Raw genomic sequence first — 23,258 nt, forward strand, 5'->3', positions numbered from 1 at the left:
TGTAAAATAAAAATGAAAGACAAACATAAATTTTGATTATTATCGACAAATACAAATAGATGGTATTTGAGTAGAGTAATCTTTCTCTTGAGTTATGTTTTATACTCAGAATGAGTTCAGTAAAAACTCTTGCACACAGCAATTAAATTACATGGCATTATGATATACAAAAAGTATAAAGTACTAACCATGCCCCTGCCCTTTTGAAACTCGAATGATCCATTTGGCCACTGATCTCCTCTGGCCTATATTTAATTGATCATTCTAAAACAAAAATCTGAAGATAACTCCAATCAAAACAAAGTTTTTAATTGCCTGTAGAATCAGATACAAAATTCCTTAGTATGGCATTCAAGGTCTTTCATAATCTGACCCTAACCCATTCATTTGGTCCATTTTCTCTCCATTATAAATCTATACATAATATTCCAATAAAAATATTTCTACTTATTCACTATTCCTGGATTATGCTCTGACATGCCACATCTCTAAGTCTCTGATCATTCTATTACCCCAGTTTCAAATACTCAATTCATGTTACATTGAGTAGGCCTATTAAAGGCATATTTAATTTGTGAATTAATACCCTATTCATTTCTGTAGCAGAATTAATTTTACTTATACATATATCATAGTATTTAACTAACAGGAATCCAGCTAGAAGGATAGATGAATGACATCTTCAAAGACTAAACACCTTGAAGGCAGAGTGTCATATATATGAGTGCTGAAATAATACTTACTGAATTGCTTTATTCATGTATTAATGAATGGTAATGAGATCTTCCCCTGAGCAAGAATATCAGTACAAATCCATGAGTTAAAAAAATTATCAGATCTATTCACTTGGATTTGCTCTATTGTCTACTGTTTTCCTACAGTGTAGAGATAGAGTAATGCTCGGGTACATTACAAAATCATTCTTTGTGTATTAAAATTTTCTAAAGTTTTATTGCCATTCTTCTCTTAAATATTTCTTAAAGTGTTAGCTTGTAAGGGTCAAAGTTCAGATGTCTATGGAAAGGATATTGTGTAATAACCACAATAATTAAAACTAGGCAGGAAATGACTCAGGACAAAAATAAATAAATAAAACAATTTCACCCCTCAATATGAATTTTCAAAAGCTCAAAGAAAATAAAATCCAGGGCAGACAAATCAATCTCCATGAAATGTCTTTTTTGTGCTTTTTTAAAAATATACCCTGTAGCAGAGGCAGGGGCGTATTAATTATCAATCTGCAAATCCTGAAAGTACTATTCAAAATGATTTTATGAACTGATTAAACATCTAAATGTTCCCAGATTACTTGTTGGCTTCCCAAAGTAAATATTTACCCTATTAAAACTATTACAGGAGTAAAAGACCATTTTTTTTATATTTGGTCTGAAGCAAGACCCCAACTGCACATTTCTGTTAAGATTTAATAAGAAACTGTATAAAATCACTTCTTTTGGTGGTAAATAACATTGTTTTCATTATGTTACTACTTAAATCATCATCAGTATAACTTGTCGTTAAGAATTTTAGAAAGCAAAAGCCCCAACATGCAAGTTAAGTACAAATCTACATTTCCTTGTCCATAATTTTGAAATCAAAAAATATTTCGGATCTCACAGTTATTTTGTTACTGATGTGATGGTAAAAATGGACTTGAATTGACATTGGCTAATATATGTTGTATGTATTACATCACTTTTCTAAAATCTGATAAATTCTTAACTCTGGAAAGCTTCTGGTTCTAAGAATTGTAGGCCTGGACAGCAAAATGAAAGCTTTCAAAAATTCATGGAAGCTCTAAAATTGAAAAGCATAAAAGGAATTAAATTTAACATGTTAGTATGTTTGCTTTGATACACTACAACTTTCTATTTTATGTATTTTAGCAATTATAAATATTAAATACTTGGTTGTTTATCTGGTTGTTGACGGATGTGCGCTTTGCAGACTATCTTGGTAATTTCCTGAGCATATCTGAGTATCATATATGTAAGTGCTTATGTGAAATAATGAAATTAGTGAACTTTGCCTTGCACTTTATAGAGAAGATTGGAACCACTTATTAGAGCCCCCTATAATCATTTCCCTTTACATCCACATTGCTGTTTATATTTTTAAATTGATTTCTTTCTCCCGGTCTCATGCTTAGTCTCAGAAAAAAAGAGTTTACTTTCAAGCTAGCATCCCCATTATGCGCCAGTGAATATCCTCTATTCCAACACTTCAATATTTCCTCCTAATTGGATCATTTGCCTCAGTACCTTGATACTTATTTACCTTGAATATTTAAAGCATTTTTCATCCATAATACCATCTTCCTTAGCTGCACAATTTTTTTTTCTTTTTCTTCCTGTTATTCTATTATTTGCTAGCCTTCTTGCAATAACAGGGATATTGCTCATTCCAATTCTTGACCATACATCTATGGTATAGCCTATTGAAATCTCTTTTCTTTTTTTATTACTCTATCATAACTCCTCTCATAGAAATCAAGAGTGACCTGTCAGTTATTAAATCACACAGCATTATCCAGCTTTACTTAATGTATAGATTTAACTTGGCTATCAAGTATATTTGGCTGGAAATGAAATCTAATGAGTCAAATAACTCATCTAGAGGGTCTGCAGATTTTTGATTGTCCCAGAACATACTGAATATGTTTCTAAGCAACATAAATGATTATTGAACCCTTCTGCTTCCCAACTTCTAGATGTTGTGTCCTGCAGGATTCTGTCCTGGACTCTATTCTCCCAATAATCCTGCATTCTGATCTCATGGATTCTTTTTTTCCAATAATCTTTCTCATCAATTTACTTTGACAAGTGTGATCTTACATCAGGGGCTTTCTAATTTATATTAATACCTCTGGATTTCTCCTTCAACTGCCAAACTAATTTCCAGGTGCCTCTTCTGATACTCCCCTAAACTCTTCTTTTTACTTCCCTAATGTTTTCCCCTGGGAGACCTCACTTTGTCTTCCCCACTTTCATAAACGGAACTCAATTACCCAAATCAGAATTCTAAGATTCATTATCACACTATTTTAAGTTACCACACTGAATTTCACTTTTAGTTTTGTTTTTGCCTATCCTCTTTGAGTTGTAAAGTCTCTTTAGGAAATCCATTCAATATTAAATATTTATTGAAAATATATGAAAGACTCACGTTCTCAAGCATTGCTGCTCACATTCTCAGACTCAAACAGAAAGGAAATGTGATTACAAATCTGAAGTACCTACTTGGAGACATGGAGATCTCCATTTTGGGTTACAGGAAGGACATGGAAAGATGGAAGAGTCTTAACTTGAAAATTACACACTTGGAACTAGTACTGCCTCGACCAACTTCAAGATTCTGAAAGTCATTTAATCTGTATGTTTTTTTAATCCACAAGATATGGAAGTTATACTGCAAGGATTCTTTGTACCCTGATATTTTGTATTATGGCTTAGACAAGAACAGGAAACCTATAATATTAAAATGTGCTATCAAAGTGAAATAATGGAAAATTTCGGGGAGAAGTTTGAGATCTACCAACATAAATTTCCTGTAGCTCTTAATTAATAGATGACCTAATAACCATTCCATATTTTTATAGTTTATTGGCCTATTCCTAGTTTCATAACAATGTACGTAATACTAACATAAGATTTTATTTATATGTACATATAAATAATTTATATATATTATACATATATACGTTTTATATATTTTATATATATTTTATGTATATAAAATTAAGAAAAAAACACAAAAAGTAGAATCTGGTTGTGTGGGAGCATTTGAGAGATATGATTATTCTAAGGCTGGGAAAGGTGTTCCTGCCCCCCAAGAATGATGCAAAATGAGTTTCAAAAGTTTGGGAAATACTGTGTCAACATTTCCTAATTGGAATGTTTTAGCAAATGTTATTGCTGTGCTTACTAAAAGCAAAAGAATCTCAAAATGATATTGAGTCTGTAGTAAATCATTCAAGACTTGTTAGGGAGGCTTTACGATGAGCAACAAATGTGAGGGTGATAAAATCTCTATTTTCATGATACCAGCTGCTGGCTTCCAGAAGCAGATGTTTGCACATGAGAAAAAGAGAGATCATTGAAAGTTTTAAAGTTAGTTGAACTATGGGACAGTTGCAAAGTTTGGTAAGCAAAAATAAACTGAAGCTGCTTACAGTTTAGGGACCATTTTTATCCAATATAATGTAAAGTCAGGTGAATTCTGAAAGTTGTAAAAGACAGCATAGGTGGTTGGGGAATAGGGTATTAAGATGCTCTTAGACGAAAATGCAGTCTAATAAAAACTTACAGGGCTTGCAAATAATACAGATTTTTGGCAAATAATACAATTCCTTAAACGCCACATATGTGAAACATAAAGCAACAGTGTCTTTAAAAAATTGTAAATGATTTCTTTCTGGTGTTAAATATTCAGCAGTTCTTTCCTGCTCCCCTATATGGCAGTAATTTCCCATTTCCTTTCTAATTGTTCCTTATTATTGATAAATTTATAATTTTTTTTTTTTTTTTTTATTCAGAGGTTGCCAGATGGCTGCTGAGAGGATGGACATTGTCATTACCTTAGTGTTCTTGTTTATGTCGAAATGGATTTGCTGATCTCTACTATAGGAAGGTCTGGGAAAGACACTGCTTTATTCATTAGAACTGCAGTAACCATAAGACAGAATAGAAAAGAGAGCAAAAGCTTGAGAATGTAAAAGTACAAAATAGTTCAAGTTAGTGTTCAGAGTCCTAATCTTCTGTCTTAACAACCTCTTCCCAATCCTGTATGTATAGTTCTATCCTCACTTCTGTCCACGGGACAAGAGACTCAATTTCTATTCTCTCATTTCCCTATGGCTGCTTTTTAAAACATCTACTTCACGATAAAGTATAGGTTGTGGAAAGTTGACACTATTTCCTTTCCAGACATAATTAGAAATATGGTGAAACTGCAGTCATTATGCAGTGAATTAGGGAGGGGGATTTAAAAGAATGGGGCTCAGAGACTTGACAAACTCTGAAATCATATAACAAATATTGCAGTCATTTAAACTAGCCTAATCCTGTTTTGAATATGGAGGCCACAAAAAAATTTAAGGACTGATTTCAAGAAAAAGAAGAGAGCAACAACAAGAAATCCATTAGTTTTAGCTTTTATAGCTTTCTAGAATGTTCTCTGGGAAAAATGAAACACAACCCTTAAGAATGTAATTTAGTTTTAAAACTGAAATTCACTGGAAGAAACCTAGCTTATTTGGAATTTCTATTATTCTCAACTTCCCATTGATTTTATTTTTATTAGATTTTAATCAGGGACTCTATTGTAAAATATTTTGAATCCAGTATCTAATTTAAGAAATCAGGTTTTCTAGCAGTAGACAGAGAACAGGGGAGGCACCGAATTGAATAGAAAAAAAGAAAAATAATTATAAGGCAGTTAAATAAAATGAGAAATAAAAAGCATTTGAATGGAGAATTCCTGAAGATCTGTAGTTTTGGAATCCAGTCACCTGGGAAAAGATTGGCCACCAACAAGGGTTTAATTTGTGATGATAATGCTTTCACTGCAATCCCTGGCATGGGTCATCAACAGTCACAATATATAACGCTATTCCACAAAGTCCAGGCTTCAAGAACTTCGTTTCAGTCAATTATAAAGATTAAAAGACTGACTATCCTGGAAAATCAAAAACTGTCACTTGGTATCAACAAGGAGCTCAGAGAAATCTCAAATCAGAATTTAGGAAAATTATACATTTATTATTTGAAAATCGATAGAAACCACTGAATTTTAGGGAAAGCTTATTAAGTGACTTAATAGAAAAAATGGTTATTGCTAACAATCAAAATAATTTACAGGGCTTCTAGTGGATAGAAATTAAAACGTACAGTACTTTGCCAAAGAAGCCAAAGTTTGAACAATATCTGAGGCATAAGAAGTTACCTTAACTTTTTTTGAGTTTTATTCTTTATAAAACTGTCTGTGACTCTTCTTTTCAGAAATAACATTATATCTATTTTATTAGTTCTTGATATAAATTGCTTTTTCTCTTATCCCAAAATGTAAAATCAGCATAAAATCAAGTGTATGTTGGTCAATTTTCTGTGTCATTTTTTGATAACAATGCTTATTAGATATAAATATATATATATTTACCTTTCTAACTAAGTAATGTCCTACAATCCACACAAATTCCAAAACATTTGTATTGTTTTATCTATCATATATCTACCTACCTACCTATAATAATATTTGGTGAAGGGAATATGGAGAAAATCTATTTTTTTTTATAAAAAAGAACACAAAAATGAAATCAAATAGAAAGTACATTTTTGAGAGTTTTTTTTTCCTCTTTTAAATTAGACTAAAAAAAAAAAAAACCTAAAATAACCTCTTTCTATTAGAGGTTTTATTAACATAAAATTCTTAAAGCTATCTTCAGCTGTAATGTAACACTACAGCTTCAATTAACTACTGAATCCTTTCAAATATTTTTGCTAAAATAATGGCCAAAATATAATTGTACTATATGTTGGAGATGATTAAACTGATGGTAGCAAACATGCACAAGTATCAGAAACAGAATGGAAAAAATCTAGCTGCACAAAAGAAAAACAAAAAGTAACATTTGAACTAATAAAATCTCAAAAGACCTGTCACTGGCAAAGGAAAACCATTAATAGAATTAAAATTTCCATTGAAAATGTGAAGATTGTTTTTGGAATTGACTTTAATTTCTCAGTTAAAGAATATTTCAAGTTAGAAATAGGACATTATATTTCTTAATTGAGATCATTTAAATAGGGACAGAAGCCAACTAAACTAATTCAAAAAATGTGAAACATAATATGTTACTGATTTTTCAACTGAAATCTGTTAAAGCTACACAGTTTTCGATAGAGAAAAAGACTGATAAACAAGTTTATTTTTGTCTAGCTCTTAGTTTCTTTCTTTTAAGAGGAAATCTACATTTGTTTCTTAGGACATTTTAAAGGTATTAAAGATTAGGGTTTAATATTTGAAATCTGACATGAGATAATTGTTTGAATACAGCTGTCATCATCTTTCATCTGTAAATAAAATTATTCTTGCTAGGTGTGCACTGAATTAATTTGGTGTTGTCTCTCATGATGCTTTTCAAATAAATTAACAGAGTACATTGACCAAGACACTGATTGATTGCTTCTTCAAACATTTTAAAATTATTTCTGAGTGAATCCTTTATTATGTGACTAGTATAAAGCATTGATAAAGAGAGCAGGTTCTGAAGGCATGCCATTTTATTTCTAATGCAGATTTCACTACTTATTGCTGCAGAATATTGAGAAAGTTTCTTAATATCTATTAAATATGAGAATAACAATACTTACCTATCTATAAATGCAATAAAAACTAAATATAATAGTAAGTTTTAAGTACTGAATAATTCAATTAATAGCAGATGAGTTATTTTGACGTTCTCCTCCCTGCCCCCTGAGTTTCATATACATGAACTCAGGTTTTAACTTACTCTTCAATGTTTATTTGTGGTAAGGTCATAGCGATAAATCAGAATGTCCATTTGAACAAGTTCTCCCATTTGGAAGCAAAGATGTGTAGAAAAGACACAAGTTTTGGCAAATCTTGACCTAGGATTAAACTCCAACATGCTATACATGTAAATAAACAGTCAGTTTTCTTACATGTAACATAAAAATGATAACTATGTTAGAGTTTGCAGATTAAATAAGCTAATGTCAAAATGAAGCTAGCACAGTTTATGGCAAGTAGTAAGAACTCAGTAAATGCTAGCTCTTCCTCTGGGTCTAGATACATAATTAGATAGATATAAACATAGATACATAGAAAATAGCTAGATAAGTGGGTAGATAAATAGATTAGATAGATAGATAGATGATAGATAGATAGATGATAGATAGATAGATAGATAGATAGATAGATAGATAGATAGATAGATAAAAAGGATAATATAGATAATGAAGAGAAACAGATATATGGGAGGTAGCTAGAGATAAATAAGAAGACAGATAATGATTATCAGTAAGTAAGAGATGAGAAATGAGAGATGGAGATGGAGATAGAGGTAGAAATAGAGATGATTAAGATAGAGATGGAGATACAGATGGCTATGGAGATATAGAGAAATAGGAACAGAGATCTCCCATCTCTACTCCTTACATACAGTTTCTTGAAGGCATGCTCCAATCCAAATTAATGTTTGGTGTTCCTAAAGAATCTAACATTCCTTACATACGGAAAGCATGTAATGGATATTTATTAAATAAGTGCATTAATTAATCTAACCAATTAATAAATGAAATACTATTTTAGCTAATCCTTCAAATTAATGTTTAAAGTAGAAGCCAGTCCCTGTCTTATGTAATTCATAGATTACCTAAGTGTGGCTTTCAGAGTCGTAAAAACTTTCCTCTATTTATTAATAAGGATGTGTGGAAACTACTGTTTTACAGGAGATATTTCTATTGGCATTCTTGTTCTTTTGACTCGCAATACTTTATGTGTAATATTAATTAAAACATATGCCAAATATATGTTCTTTTAAGAATAATAGCCACCTGTCTAAGATATTACTTTTTTATATAAAAAATTTAAAAACAACGCCTTTTCAGTATGTTATATTTTGAACATAAATGAAAGCACTTTCTTTTTCTGTAGGGGTCTTTTCGGTCACATCAAATACACTGCTCAGTAGATGAAAAGGAATTACAGCATTAATGTGAGCAGCAGTGGACTTGTATTTGTTTTTGATTAACAAAGTTTCTCGTGAAGATATGAAAATAAATGCAAACTACTTACTCTATGCAGTTTTAAGAATAGCAGCCAATAAATTACATTAATCACTTTATTATACACATAATGGGTCCATCTTATGCTGTGCATTCACATTCAAGATTCAACAACCCATCATTTAAAATGTGTCTAAAAAATTCATACGTTATATAATATTGCACAACCACAATCCATCAAGACAATTTAAGTCACTTTAAGTAAACATTAAATTTTGCATGAACTGTGAATAAGTATTTAAGAATTTTTTGTTAAAAATAATTGAAGAAAAATGATATTGCATTGTTACACAGAAAGTTGCTATGGTAAAGGTGAGGAAAAAAGTTATCTGACATCTATTACTTAGAAAAGGCTTTGGGGGAAGTCAACCTTAAAATAAATCCAGCATAATTATATTCAGTGCAGAAATATTATTTATTTATTTATTTATTTATTTATTTATTTATTTATTTATTTTTGTGTTGAATATATAAATTTGTGTATGCATGCTTGTATTAAAATTTCAACATGATTAGAAAAATTAGTACGTATTGTATCTGCTAAAGTATATATGATACGACAGACTGCACTACTCGCAAAAAAATATTTTTTTATGAATCAATAAATGACTTAGTAGTTATGTTCATATAGTATAAATATAGTTTCCATTAGAAAAAATGAAATGAAATATTAAATATATTTAAATACTGTTAATATTTTGAAAACCAACATTATATTAATTAGTATAACGTACATCTGCAATTCCAGAATCCAATTCTTAAAATAACTCTGTTCATTTTTTATAATTGGACATAAAATCACCTACTCATAGTTTCTAAATCTTAAACATAAAAGTAGTTTAATTCTCTTTGGATGAATCATTAGCCAATATTCCATTATGTTTGAAACAATGAAAACATCAAAGTTAAATTTTAAAAGAGGCATATAAATGAATAAATGGAAAATAGACTCACATAAAAATACATGTATTTATTAAGAAATATTCATTTTTTATCTCTAAATGGTTAAACAAATTCATACTTATTTGATATCCATGAAAACTTAGGTAAATCAAAACTAAAAGGAGCTAAAACTCTGATTTAGCTGCTATTTGACTTTTTAAAAACTATTTAAAAGCTAAAATTCACACTAAAAATAAACCAACACCACTAAGAGCTATAAAATTCTGATCAAGTTTTCATTTCACGTCGAAGTGTTGAATTTACAATTTTAATCCTGTCATTACTATACTGAAATGTGCATATCTAGCTAATATATGCCATACTTTCCTTGTTAATAAAATGCAAACTAGGAAAGGTTAGGAAATATTCCTGAAGATAAGAACACATCTAGTGACTTTGATCGAGTTCTCATGTTAAGAAGATTCAAAACTAATAGCCATGGCCTTGCTTTTCTGTTGTGACTCGGGTATTGAACAGTTGCTTTCTGTCTGGGACCTCCTTGGAATTTGCTGGCGCTTTTGGTGCATTATGAATGGTCCATGCCACCGTGATAACCTGCGACCCTAGTACAAATAGGTGTATAATAATTGCTGAAGCTTTACACTTGCACGTGGTAAGCATTGGAAGGCTTCACTCACCTTGTTCAAGTGGTTGGCTTTTAGTTGAAGTAGTTTTCATCTTCAGTGCCTCCCTAACAGACATGTCACAGCAGGAGCCTTTGTTAGTGTCTTGGTCACTGTCAGCCTGATCACTGTCCCCGTGCCCACTGTCTCTCAGGCTGGCTCTTTCTGGGTCCTTAAACGTGGAGCTACTGAAATACATATAAAGAAAAAAGAAGAGAAAGTGTTGTCGCTACGAGTTTGAATCTGAAGTGTAGTCTCTTGCAAAGCAATTTGGACACGAATGCAAATGGGGAAGCTGAGAAAGTTATTTAATAGGCCTTACCTTTGAACAAACTGCTGCCTGCTGCCCATGTAATTGGGCTCTGCGGGAAAATTGTCTGTCTGTGAAAGAGAAGGAAAAAAATACGTATAGTTGTACACTGGACAAATCTCCTGCAGAGCAACAAGATTTCCTAGTGGAAAAATGATTAATAATTCAAAAATTCCCTTAATCTTCAGATTTGTACATTTTAATTAAATTGGAAATTGCTGACATGTAATTATGTACTCAGAACAATTAAATGATTCCGGTCCACAAATTACCTGTTAAAGTAAACAATGAGCCTGTCATAACTGGCATTCTCTCTGAGCACCACGATGGATAACACTGTGTTGTTTCATTATTTAGATATTAAGATTGAATATTTGTGGGAGGAGTGGAAAAATGACCTAATTTCTCCATATTAAAAGTGTGAATTATTTAATAATTCTCATTTTTAAACATAATTACATCATCTGCTGGGATTCTATGCTTTCCTTGATGTAATATCATTTTAAAGTCATCTACTCCTCAATTAAGAGAGATGGGCCTCTTCTTCAAATTTTGCCAATAACGAATACAAGCATGGCACATATGGTTGAACTCATCTTTTTCATTCATTTTCATCTATATTCCGGCTGTGGAGACTGTACGCAAACAAGACAATGGCAGGGGTGCTGCTTCCTGGTTCTCAAAAACCAAGTAAAAGAAAAATAAGAAGCAAAACGTTACTTAAAACATTGAGAGTAAAAGACACTGATAAACCAGGCTTGTTTTCGTGGCTGTTTTTACTCCTTCCAAACTGACGTGGAGGTCTGCCAAAACGAACTGAATTCTCCTTGTATCATGGAACAGAGTCTTTTGGGAGAAAGAGACTAGATCTTTCATAGATCTCCCTATACTGTACATTCACACAAGTTACTTCTTCTTGCAGCTGACTCCACGACAAAGCTGCTTCTGTTTTCTGCATCACTTCATATCACACCATTGTGCTCTGAAGCAGCTCTGGATTCCTACAAGATCACCCAGCATGCAAGTACCAGTGACACAGGGGTGTGCAATTCAGGAAGCAGAGGGCCCAAGGTAAGGCTTAATGTAGTGCAATATGTGTTTTCCTTTAAATAAGGCTAATTTAAACTAGCGATACTCTTTTTTTCTGCCCACGTCATAGTTTAAATTATTTGGCTTTTTGAACGATTCTTGGGGGAAAAAATGTTAAGAGTAACAGCTTTTCTCTCTGATATAAGTTTAGGGACAGAAAAAAAAAATCCCTTGTAAATTTCTTCATTTGTAATCTTCTGTTGTCGTTCACATGAACTTTATCAAAATAAATGCAAAGATCAAGGTGAACAGGGTAGATTCATTTTTCACTCCAAATCTGCTTTAATTAGTAGTTGGTAGCAGACATTTTTTCCTTAACATGTGTTATTACTTTTTAGATATTGGAAAGCACCTTATTTGCTTTCAAAATGACAAACTATCGATTTCTTTAAGGATAACTTGATTGTCATTAAAAAATAATAGTGGAATCCAATACCAGAGGCAAAAATATTTGCAAAAGACTTTTGCCAATTTTTAAACCTCTAATTACTTAGAAACTCCACATTTTAATTTAATAAAATCAAGCTCGTCTTTTGAATTGGTCAAAAACAGGTATCCACCCATTATTGCTGGCAGTTAAAAGCTAAGTATGAATATCTTAGAACACTTAAGAAAAATAGAATTCTGGGTATTAAGGAGAGCCTAAAAAAGTAAAGTGAAAGTGGAAACTCTAAAATCAAGTGCTCTTATAAGTAATCTTGTGATTTTAATGGCTTTAATTAGGTGAAATGTCATAGAAAGTGGATCTCTATTCAGTTTGGCACAGGGAAAAACACTGGGGAAACTTTTCTTCCCTGTTCTAATGGTATATAAAAATGTTTGCTTATTATTAAAGTTCTAAGGAGTTCTGATAAAATAAGAGACTTAAACTGAAAAGTAAAATACATTTTCTCATTAAGTGAAGACCTGTTTATATGTGTGTTTGCAAGCTTGTGTGTGTATGTATGTTTGCATGTATGTGTCAGTGTTTGATGAACACTGGGAAATGGTATTGCTACCAAATACTCTTTTGATGAAAATGGAAAAAGAGGAAAGAAAGAATTTTGAAGAGAAAACAGAGAAAAGAAATACAATAGCAGTGAGAAAGGCAAGGAAAAAGAGAGAAACAAAAATATATGGAGGAGGAATGCAGGTGGAGGGACGTAAAAAATACAAAAAAATAAAGAAAAGAAAAAATAAAAAAAGAAATTGGTTTATTATTGTAGAATTTCACAAAATACAATTTTAAAAGTTTGCAACTTAATTAGAAGCAAAGTATCATCAGACGTTTACTAATAAATGCCTGCATTCATCCATTAAAATAGGTAGGAATTTGAGAGATTATGTGTTTATAATTATCATAATGAAATAGCCATTTGGCCTTTAACAAACATATAACTAATTCACTGTAAAAACCACCCTGGCTTTAATATAGAAAATAACATTTTCATTATCTAGGCTCCAAGGGTGTCAGAAAACTCATTTAAAATAATTGGAATATAAAATAAGAATGTTTGCATAGAAAAATGAAAAATAGAGAAAAACAACCGTATGTATCACATCATTTAATTTAGAAGGGCTTGCAGATAATTTTCCAGCACTGTACTCTAAAAATTGAGTTCTACCTAGTACATTTATAAATCTTAACTTTTACATCTAGGAAGAAAGTAAAATTTGAGGTCGGCTACTTGCAGCTTTTTAGGTCTCAGCAGAGTAATTAATGATGAACATTTATAACACCTGAAAACTTTATCCTCTTCCATACAAATTGATCACTAGACTGTCTTCCCCTCAAACTCAACCTGAACATAGTGAGTTTTAACTATTGCTTTTAATACATTTATCATTATTTTTTTATCATACAAGAAAAACAGTATGTTACCTGAGTTGGTGGGTAGTTAGAAAAAAGACCTGAAGTAGACACTGTAGATATCATTTTAATCTACTTCAAAGTCAGGAATAAAAAGGCAAAAGTTTTGTGAGTTTTTCTAAGTGATTATTTGCTCAAAATAGAAAAGAGCTGCACTTACTTATAAAACTCATTGTACGCCTTTCTATTTTGATTTGTTTTTTTGTTTCTTGTTATTTTGTGTGATGAAGATAATAAAAATTTAGATAGTCTTTCCTTGTACAGAAAACACAAAGAAATAAAGCAGTTATCAAGCAAACCCACAAAGTGGGTATGAATGGTTTCTATGATTATTTGTCTGTGTGCTTCTCTACAGTACTCAGAAAATTATAGTATATTCATAAACTATATACAAAATCAGAATTTTTATCAGTAGTAGTTCATAAACTATTCCTAGATATGTCATCTTCTACAACTGGCTCATTCTTTTAGACCAATGAAAAATACATCATGATTTTAAAAATGAATGTCTCCAAACAATATGGAGGTATCTCAGGAATCTGAAAATGGAACTACCCTATGATCCAGTAATTCCACTCCTAGGCATCTACCCAGAGAAATCCAAAACTCCAATTCAAAAATCTGTATGCACTCCTATGTTTATTGCAGCACTTTACACAATAGCCAAGATATGGAAACAACCGAAATGCCCATCGGTAGATGACTGGATTAAGAAGCTGTGGTACATTTATACGATGGAGTATTACGCAGCCATAAAGAAGAAAGAAATCTTATCATTTGCAGCAACATGGATGGATCTAGAGAACATTTTGTTAAGCGAAATAAGTCAGAAAGAGAAAGACAAGTACCATATGATCTCACTTATATGTGGAATCTAAAGAAAAGAATATGTGAATGAACTAATCAGAAACAGTTTTGAGGACACAAAGAAAAAACCGAGAGTTGTTAGATGGGTGTGGGGGGGGGGTTGGGGATAAGGGGAAAGGTGAAGGGATTTGGAAGCAGCTGGTAACCACAAGATGGCCTCAGGGTTTTTTGAAAATTAATTTGGGGAAGGTATTCAATAATGTTGTAAAGATTTTGTTGGGTATCCGATGGACATGCGTCCTATTTGGGAGACCACCTCAGGGATACTGTGGATACCTGATCATGGCATTGTACACCAGAAGCTAAACATTAATGAATGCCAACTATAATTTTATATATATAATGTGATGGCTCAGTGTGAGGTCGGAGGGATAGTGGATGGGGGGAGGGGGGTTCACAGTGTGAGGGATATAAATGATGAACGTCTAAGTATTACCTTGTCTTGTACACCTGAAACTAATAAATAAATAAAAATAATAACTAGTATGTAATCGTAATCTAATTTGCTTTGAATGCAAAAATATTTAGGATTTAAAACTACAGAATTATTGCAAAGTATAAATTTCTTAAACATTTTAATAATAAGTAAGCTTCTAGTAAAATCCTGTAACATTTTTTTATTAAAATCAACATTGAAAACTAGCTTCCTCTTTTAATAGAGGTCTCAAATTGTACATGGTTTTCTATTGTTACTATGTTTACTGAATAGAGCATGATTCATATATTTTTCACATGAATAAAAATGATAATAAATAATTTCAAAGTTCATTGAACAATATATGACTAGTGATTATATTAGCAATAATGAGGAAAAGAACAATTAGTATTTGAGTTAATTTTTATTTTCTAAAATATTTTACAAGAAAAGGAAAATAAGCTTTAAACAAATATCACTTATTATATAATGCAAGTCTTTCTTACTTTGAACTCTCATGCTTTCTGTAACACATTGTATAAATTTTAAAAATAATAAAATAAATATTTTGCTTTCAAAAAAAAAAATGAATGTCTCAGAATAAAACAAAACAAAGCACCTGCTAAAATTGAACCATGTTGGCTAAAATTGGAAAAGCTCTTTATTTGTGGAAGTAGATTAATTTGATATGACCAGTTACACGTGCCTGAAGAAGTTGAAGTGAAAAATGGACATTTAATATAAGGAGTCAAATAGATATTTTTAACTATTAAAATAGTAAAAAAATTGAAATTTAAAAAATATATGAAGCATTTGACAAATTCGACACCTATTAATGATAAAAGTCTCAGCAAAACAGTAATAGAAAGAAACTTCTTCAACTGTATAAAAGGTATCTACAAAAAAAAAAGTATAACTAATACAATATTTACTGGTGAAAGGTTGAAAGATTTTTACCACTTCTATTAATCACTGTCCTGAAAGTCCTGCTAAGTTTAATAAGGCAAGAAAAATAAATTACACACAGGTTGGAAAGGAAGGAAAAAAATTTTCGCAGACAATTTTATTGTATTTACAGATAATACTAGTTAGAAAGAAAATAATGTGAGAATACATTCAATGTCTCCCATAACAATCAATTAAATTTCTGTATTCTAGCAATAAACTATTGGAGATCGAAATCTCAAAAGCAATACCTTTATAATAACTCCCTAACCATCAAACTTAGCAAATAAATATTTAAAAATATACAGTTATAGAGTGTGTATGCTGAACATTACAAACACAGATGAAACAAATGGAAAAAGGTCTACATGGATAGAGAAGATGTATTATGTTTATGGGTGCTAAGACTCAACAGGGTATAGATGTCACAGCTCCTCAGATGATTTACACTTGCAATATAGCACCATTCATATCTCCAGCATAATTTCCTGTAGATATAAACAAGAGGACTCAAAAATTGATATGGAAAAGCAGAATGATAAGTCAAAATAATTGTGAAAAAGAAGAATAAAGTTGAAAGTATTACACTATCCTATTTTGAGTTATTATAATAGAAGCAACACTAATCAAGACAGTGTAGTATTGATGGAAAAGACACTTAGATCGATGGAACAGAAGAGACTGTCCAGAAGTAGCCCACATAAAGATGAGCAATTGATTTCTGACAAAGTTGCCAAAAGCAATTCAACAGATAATTCAAAAGAAATGAACCTCAAGTTATATTTCACATTTTACGAAAAAGCAAAAAGCAAAAGAAAAACAAAACTCAAAATTGATCACAGAGCTAAATGTAAAGCATAAAACTATAAAACCTAGCAGAAAATCTTTGTGACCTGGTGTTAGGCAGAGTTCCTGGACGTGAAAACAAAAGCATGATCCAAGACCCTAATTAACCCAGTAATTTGGTATTTACCTTAAAGAAATCAAATTTACCTTGAAATGAAAACAATGCTCATGGAAAGATTTGTACATGAATATTTATAGAAGCACTCTTTGCCAAAACTGAAATCAACGCAGATACCTTTTAACAAGTGGATAGGCAGACTGTGGTACCTACTTACAATAGAAAACTATTTAGCAATTTAGAAAAAAAAAAAGAAGAAAAGTGAACTATTGAGACAACTTGGATGAATCTCAGAAGTATCATGTAGAGTGAAAAAAGTCAGTCTCGAAACATTGTGTACTATATGATTCCACTTACAAGACTTCTCATAAAAGAAAAAAATATGAGGAAAAACAGATCGATGGTTGTCAGGGGTTAAAGTTGACTACAGAAACATAGCAGAAGGTAACTTTTCAGGGTGATGGAACTGTTTAGTATTTTGATTGTTACGGAGGTTTCATGGCACTCTACGTGAATAAAAATACATAGAACTCTACATTCAAAGAAAGATTCATTCTACTGAATGCTAAGAAAAGGTAATTCCTAAAATATATCTAAGGAGATCATCTGCATTTCACATATGCTAAGGATCCATCTGTCTCACAGAGAATTTTAAAAATTACGAGTTCTTTTATTAAATATTCTCAGTAGAGTGTTTCTGAACTTTGTCTTTTAAAATCATATTGAGTCAACTTTTAAAACCTATGTAGAAACCCCATATTCATTTGGACAGACTACAAATGGATTCAAAATATAAAGATCAATTTAGCCACACTAGGAAATCCAGGCAACAGCTCTATAAGACAGGCACCTTAAATATGAATTATTTAGCTCAATTTTCATTTGTTTCAAGAATGCTTTTCTTGTGTGCAGTTTCCGTTTACCCAGCCATAAAACAAATACTTTAAATAAAGATTTCAGACTACATTTATTGCAAAGAAGTAGCTTTTCCTTTCAGTGCAAGAAACAAAGATGGCTATATCATGAAGAACTGGGAGCTATCCTTAGAAACGGTGAGTTTTTAAATTTAGAAAATGCTCACACCTTGTAAAATTCTACATTTGAAAGTAAGAGAATAGCATATCTTTTTAAAACCTCTAACGATATTTAACATGAAATGATTAGCATCTAAAATGTATCAAAGTGTATGCAAAATTTTGTCAAAACAATTTTACAACTTTGAGGTAAAATTAGGATACTATCTAAACATGTGTGGTCTTAACTGTTTTATATGAAATAATATAGGAAAGTTTCTTAGTTATATAATACGATTCCTGTTATAACATTTAATTTAAAAAAATATTATATGCAGTAATGATCATGAAATCATGATCATTTTTAAAGCAATTTTAAAGCAATTTTAAAGCAATACTTGGATTTCTAGAAAATGAGACGACCGTGGGATGAGCAAAATAAAGACCTCATCATGTTTGAGTATTGTTTCTAATGAATGACTGAAAAAAGAAAATCAGAATACTAGTTTGAAAATCAGAATACTACTAAATGTAGCTGCAAAAGAGAGAATAATGTGAGCATTTCTGAAAACTGGATTCTATGGTTAATTTTCACCATCACAGATACTGTTTAGGTAAATGTTGCTAGAATTCAATCTGTGATCAGTGTAATCCTTTGTGACAAATATATACACAATACGCTGGTGCTAATTTGCCAGTATTAGTTTACAGAGTCAGGGGATAGTCAGGAAATTCCCTATGGAGAGAACAATTTTGACCAACTAAACAGCTCTGGCAATTCCAGAATCATTGGTGTGAAAACATAGGAGTTAGTGGTTTATGGACTGCTGGCATTCTTGATATCCATTTGCTTTTTTTGTGTCAGTTTCTTCACCGAAGAGGACACCTTTGAGACGGAGGCCCAATAGGTAAATTCATTCCACAACACACACTTAGCTCAGATCATAAGCAATACTTAAAAACCTAGCTTTGACATTGTAAAATTCACAGCACCTAAAATACAATCATGAATTACAGGCATGCAATTAACCAGAAAGATCTAATCCCCACCTAGGAGAAAATCAACAGATAAAAATGGACTCAGGAATGAAAAAGATGATGGAAATAACCAATAAGGGAGTTAAAAAAGTATTCACAATATTAAAAATATGGCCAGGATTGTATCCTGAGAATAAATGCCTCCTTGAATTTTTGAACCCTAAGTACTTCCCTTGTGTCATTTTAATCTTGGGACTAATGAAGAGAAATTGAAGATATAAAAAAAGACCCAAATGGAACTTCCAAAAATGAAAACTACAATATTTAAAATTTTAAAAACACTGAATAAGATTGACAGCAACTTAGACATTCAGGAAGAAAAGATACAGCGTTTTGCATCAGGTTCTAGAAACATTTGCCTCGATAATAGCATAAATTATTAAATTTATTTTTATATGTTGATCTGTATAAGCGTTATATACTATTTGTCTCAACATTGTGTTTATAAATTTGTAATATACTAGATAGTAAGACAGGTATGTCAAATACAAAAAGTATCGCACAAAGATTTTAATGCAAATATGAAGAAAATTTTAATTCTACAGGTATTGATCTAGAAGAAATTACTGAAGAAAAAAGAAAGCATGGCTTAGACTCTTTATAGTCATTATTAAGAGAGCAACTTATCTCTCAGAAACTAATTTGGGGATGGACATGTAGTTATGGTTTTAAATCATATCATTTTAGCTTTCGTTAGATGATCAGTGTTTTCCTAGCCCAGGAATAGGGGGTGGATTTTGAACATTCCTTTGACTTAGGGACACATGTTCCATTGCGTATATTGGTGCCATTGGATTGAAATTGAAACAAGACAAGTTGAACTTTTCCCTTAATTCAAAGGCACTGCTTTTCACATTGATAACAAGCATTCTTTTTGCAGCAGACTAAACACGAGGGAGTGTTAAGAGGTGAATAATTCACTTTCAGCCTTTTTATACTGACATTGCTTCTGATAGCTTTGCCTGTGATAGAATATATGGTGTGGTTCTTTTTTCATTGCTGAAGTAGGCAACTTCATTTTAAGCCACCACTTATAAAGTTATCTGACAGCACCTATGGCTTTGGAATTTTTTAAGTGCATGAGGTATGGCAATAACTGTATTTATCACTGATTTTCAAAATAATACGTTTTGTACAAATATAGTGTGGTCGACTTTGTGTTTTGTTACTAAAGCCATAATAAAAGCATGAGAAATTCTTACCACATTTAGCAACAACTAGAATTACTTTAAATTTAAAATGGGAAGACAAGAATGGCCACATCTTTAAGCAAGAAAGTTAAGTCTCCTGCTCTATTAGGATGACTTTCATGATTTTGAAAAATAATCTGACTGTATATTAAAGTCTCTTGCAAATGTTACCTATTTTACAAATGACACCGATAACTTAACTTTGATAATAATTTCTGTGCCAGAATTTAATTATGCAATTTATGGATCTTGAAGAAAATCATATTTGACAAGAAAGAAGAAAATTGAGATAAAAGGTAAAACAAGGGCTATTTGTTATCTATAAAAGCACACAAAATAGGGAATACTGCACATTTTCTACATATTTGCTGAAGCTTAAAGTCCAGAGGTCACCCATGTGCCACTGGAAGAGCTTTCTCATTGGCAATGGCAGAGTAGTATGTCATCAGTTGTAGATGTCATCAAATATCCAAACTTACTTCCAGGTTTCTAATTTCAACCTCGCTGATTAATCCATTCTCTTCAATGAGGTCAGCTTCTCCATCTCAATACTATCCAATAACTAGTCTTCTCTTTTTCTTTCAGTGGGGTAGTGACAAGGACGAGTTTGAAGTTCCTTTCTCTTCTGTTTTTTTGCCATCTCTGTCAGACATTCTGTTTTAAGACACTCTCCTTCTGCTGTGCTATTTTTCCAATTCTATTAAGAATACTAAAGAATTTTTCCACTAGAGGGAATATGTAAACTGGATTCTCTGCAATTGTCCCTCCAAGACTAAAAACTCCAAGACGATATGTAGTCAATAAAATTCATGACAAGTCTGAACTTCTAGAATTCTCGACATATCAAGAGAAAGATAGAAAATGGACGGAGACCTGTTGGTGATACATTATTTTACTTATTATCACTATGAATGCCGAATCTTCTGCAAGTACATTTTTAAAAAATATTTTATTAAGTTTAAGAAATCTGGTAATTAGCAAAAGAAAATTTGTACAAATTGAATTATTTAGATTCAAACCAGTTTTTAGTCTAATTCATTTAGCTAATATAGACAGACCTACTTTGAAAATATACTGCACTGAATCTAAATGTATGTAAATAATGTCACTGCGTACATTCTGTGCCAGGAGATTTAGAAGCTGCTGTCCGACATTAGGATCTACAAAATAGTATTATTAATATTTATTATTCATTCTTCTCAATTTCCCTAGAACACAGTAGAGTTCCTGTCCACATTTTTTTTTTTAAACAGACAAAAACTACAGCTAACAGACTGTCATAGAGCTACCCATCATATGCCCAATTCATTGTAGAACATTCACATTGGCCAGGGACTGTCAGAGCAGTCATTTGCTGCAGTGACTCTCTGAGAAATAGAGAAAAATAATGATCCATTCCAATATTTTCAGAAATAAGTTGATGAGAAATTAATGTAACTTGCCTTGAAACTTTTCAAAAAAATTGTTACATACTGAGCAAAAACAGTATTATCACTCTAATAATAAGACAGCTCTTTGAAACAGTCTATGTTTTTATCTTTCTATACTTTCAAGTTAAATTATTTTAATATGATGAAATATATATATATACATATATCATATATATGTATATATGATATATGTATATATGAATATATATATGAATATATATGTATGAGAATATATATATGAATGTATTATGCCAATAACTAGATTTTTCCTTTGGCCAATGACATAAAAAGGTAATAATGGTCATTTATTATCAAATATTCTAAGGCATGCAGTAAGCTTAATTGTATGATTACTTGACATCATTACAGTCATATAAATTGTCAAAATAGGCACTTCTGAACACTTACCTTTCAAAGTGCAAAATAAATTTAAACTATTACATTTAATCCATCATTATGTAAGATTCCCAAATAACTAATTTAAACGGTGAACCAAACTGTACGTCTGCTATCCATTTCATCAATTTATTTTCCACAATACACTAAAATTAAAAACTTTATGAATGCAATGATTTGGTAAACACTATTCACCAGTCTTGCTCCGCAAAATATTAAATTGTTATTCAGAAGATAAGGCCAATTGCATGATAGATTACATTTCACAAATGAGTGAATAAATGATCAATAAGATCAGTTTCTTGTCTGGTTTTACATCAGCCTTTCTAATCATCATCCTGTATAATAGGTGCATTCCAATTTTTATGAGAAGAAAAAACAGAAGGAATTCAAGGTGAAATTGAATGATACAACATCTTTCTAATGTTTTTCTTTCTCTAACACTTGACAGGCATAGAGTGTTTTTAACTCTTTATAATTATAAGCAAGAATTCATACAACCAGCTAACCCATATATTTTACAACAATTAGTAAATAATTTGGGGGAATTTTAAAGCCCCCAAACTATTGCATGGGTTTCAAAGATAATTTACTAACCCTTTCGAAGACAGCAAAAAATTTGCAATGTTTAAATTTCCAAAATGATTTATCCATTGGATGTGAATTTCTGGATTGAAAACAAAAGAATAATTTGAGAGCACAATTATGAAAATTTAGGAGACAATATGCAAGGAGTTTGGAAGACTCATCCTCAGAAATGACTAGTAAAAAGGAAAAAATATTCTTAAATTTCAGAAAAATATTAATTATTAATCAAATTTGTGAGCATGAGATTACTAGAATACTTATCATAACACATTTAAAATGTATGATTCAATGGAGATAGTCTATTTTAGGTTGGCATTCATACCTGAAATTAAAATAAAGCTAAGTGTCTTCACTAATGTTAACATATTTTCATTTAAACATTAGCACAAAATGAAATATCTCTCTACAGATTATCAGACTGTAACTTAATACCTAACTCAAGCATCCCCATCTCTTTCTTTGCTTAAAGACTTTAATTATAAGAATTTTTCTCCTCTGGTGAAAGAATCAATCTCATCTAGACAATCACTTCATGAGACAATCGGCCTGTATTCTTCCATTTCAAGTTTTTACATAACAATCATTTTGATTTTATTAGAAACTGTTTATAAATCTACATGATGTGCTTTTTTTTTTTCTGCAAACACACAAATGGAGAAAAAATTAAGAAATGGTTAACATTTAATAAGCCTTACAAAAGTGGATGGAGAACTCTGGCCCATGGACCACCACCTGTTTTTGAAAATAAAGTTTTATTGGCACTCAGCCACATACTTTCATTTATATGCTGCTTTCATGCTTCAGTGGCAGAGTTGAGTAGTTATGACAGAGACCGTCTGGCCCACAAACTCG

The 23,258-nt window shown here is 31.3% G+C and overlaps 1 protein-coding gene across 8 annotated transcripts in view; it reads right to left on the reverse strand.

Moving 5' to 3' along the window:
• Positions 1–23,258, reverse strand: part of PCDH17 (protocadherin 17) — a 93,618-nt gene that overhangs the window by 45,732 nt on the left and 24,628 nt on the right. For 6 of the 8 annotated variants that reach the window (XM_081046361.1, XM_081046360.1, XM_081046364.1 and 3 more), the window contains 2 exons: positions 10,695–10,753; positions 10,388–10,560 (listed from right to left, as the gene is read on the reverse strand). In XM_081046361.1, coding sequence (XP_080902487.1) covers positions 10,388–10,560; positions 10,695–10,753 — 232 coding nt within the window. The remainder of the gene's footprint in view (positions 1–10,387; positions 10,561–10,694; positions 10,754–23,258) is intronic. The other 2 variants (XM_081046362.1, XM_081046365.1) reach the window with 1 other exon arrangement.

Source organism: Rhinolophus hipposideros (genome assembly GCF_964194185.1).
Source record: "Rhinolophus hipposideros genome assembly, chromosome: 4".
Lineage (NCBI taxonomy): Eukaryota > Metazoa > Chordata > Mammalia > Chiroptera > Rhinolophidae > Rhinolophus > Rhinolophus hipposideros.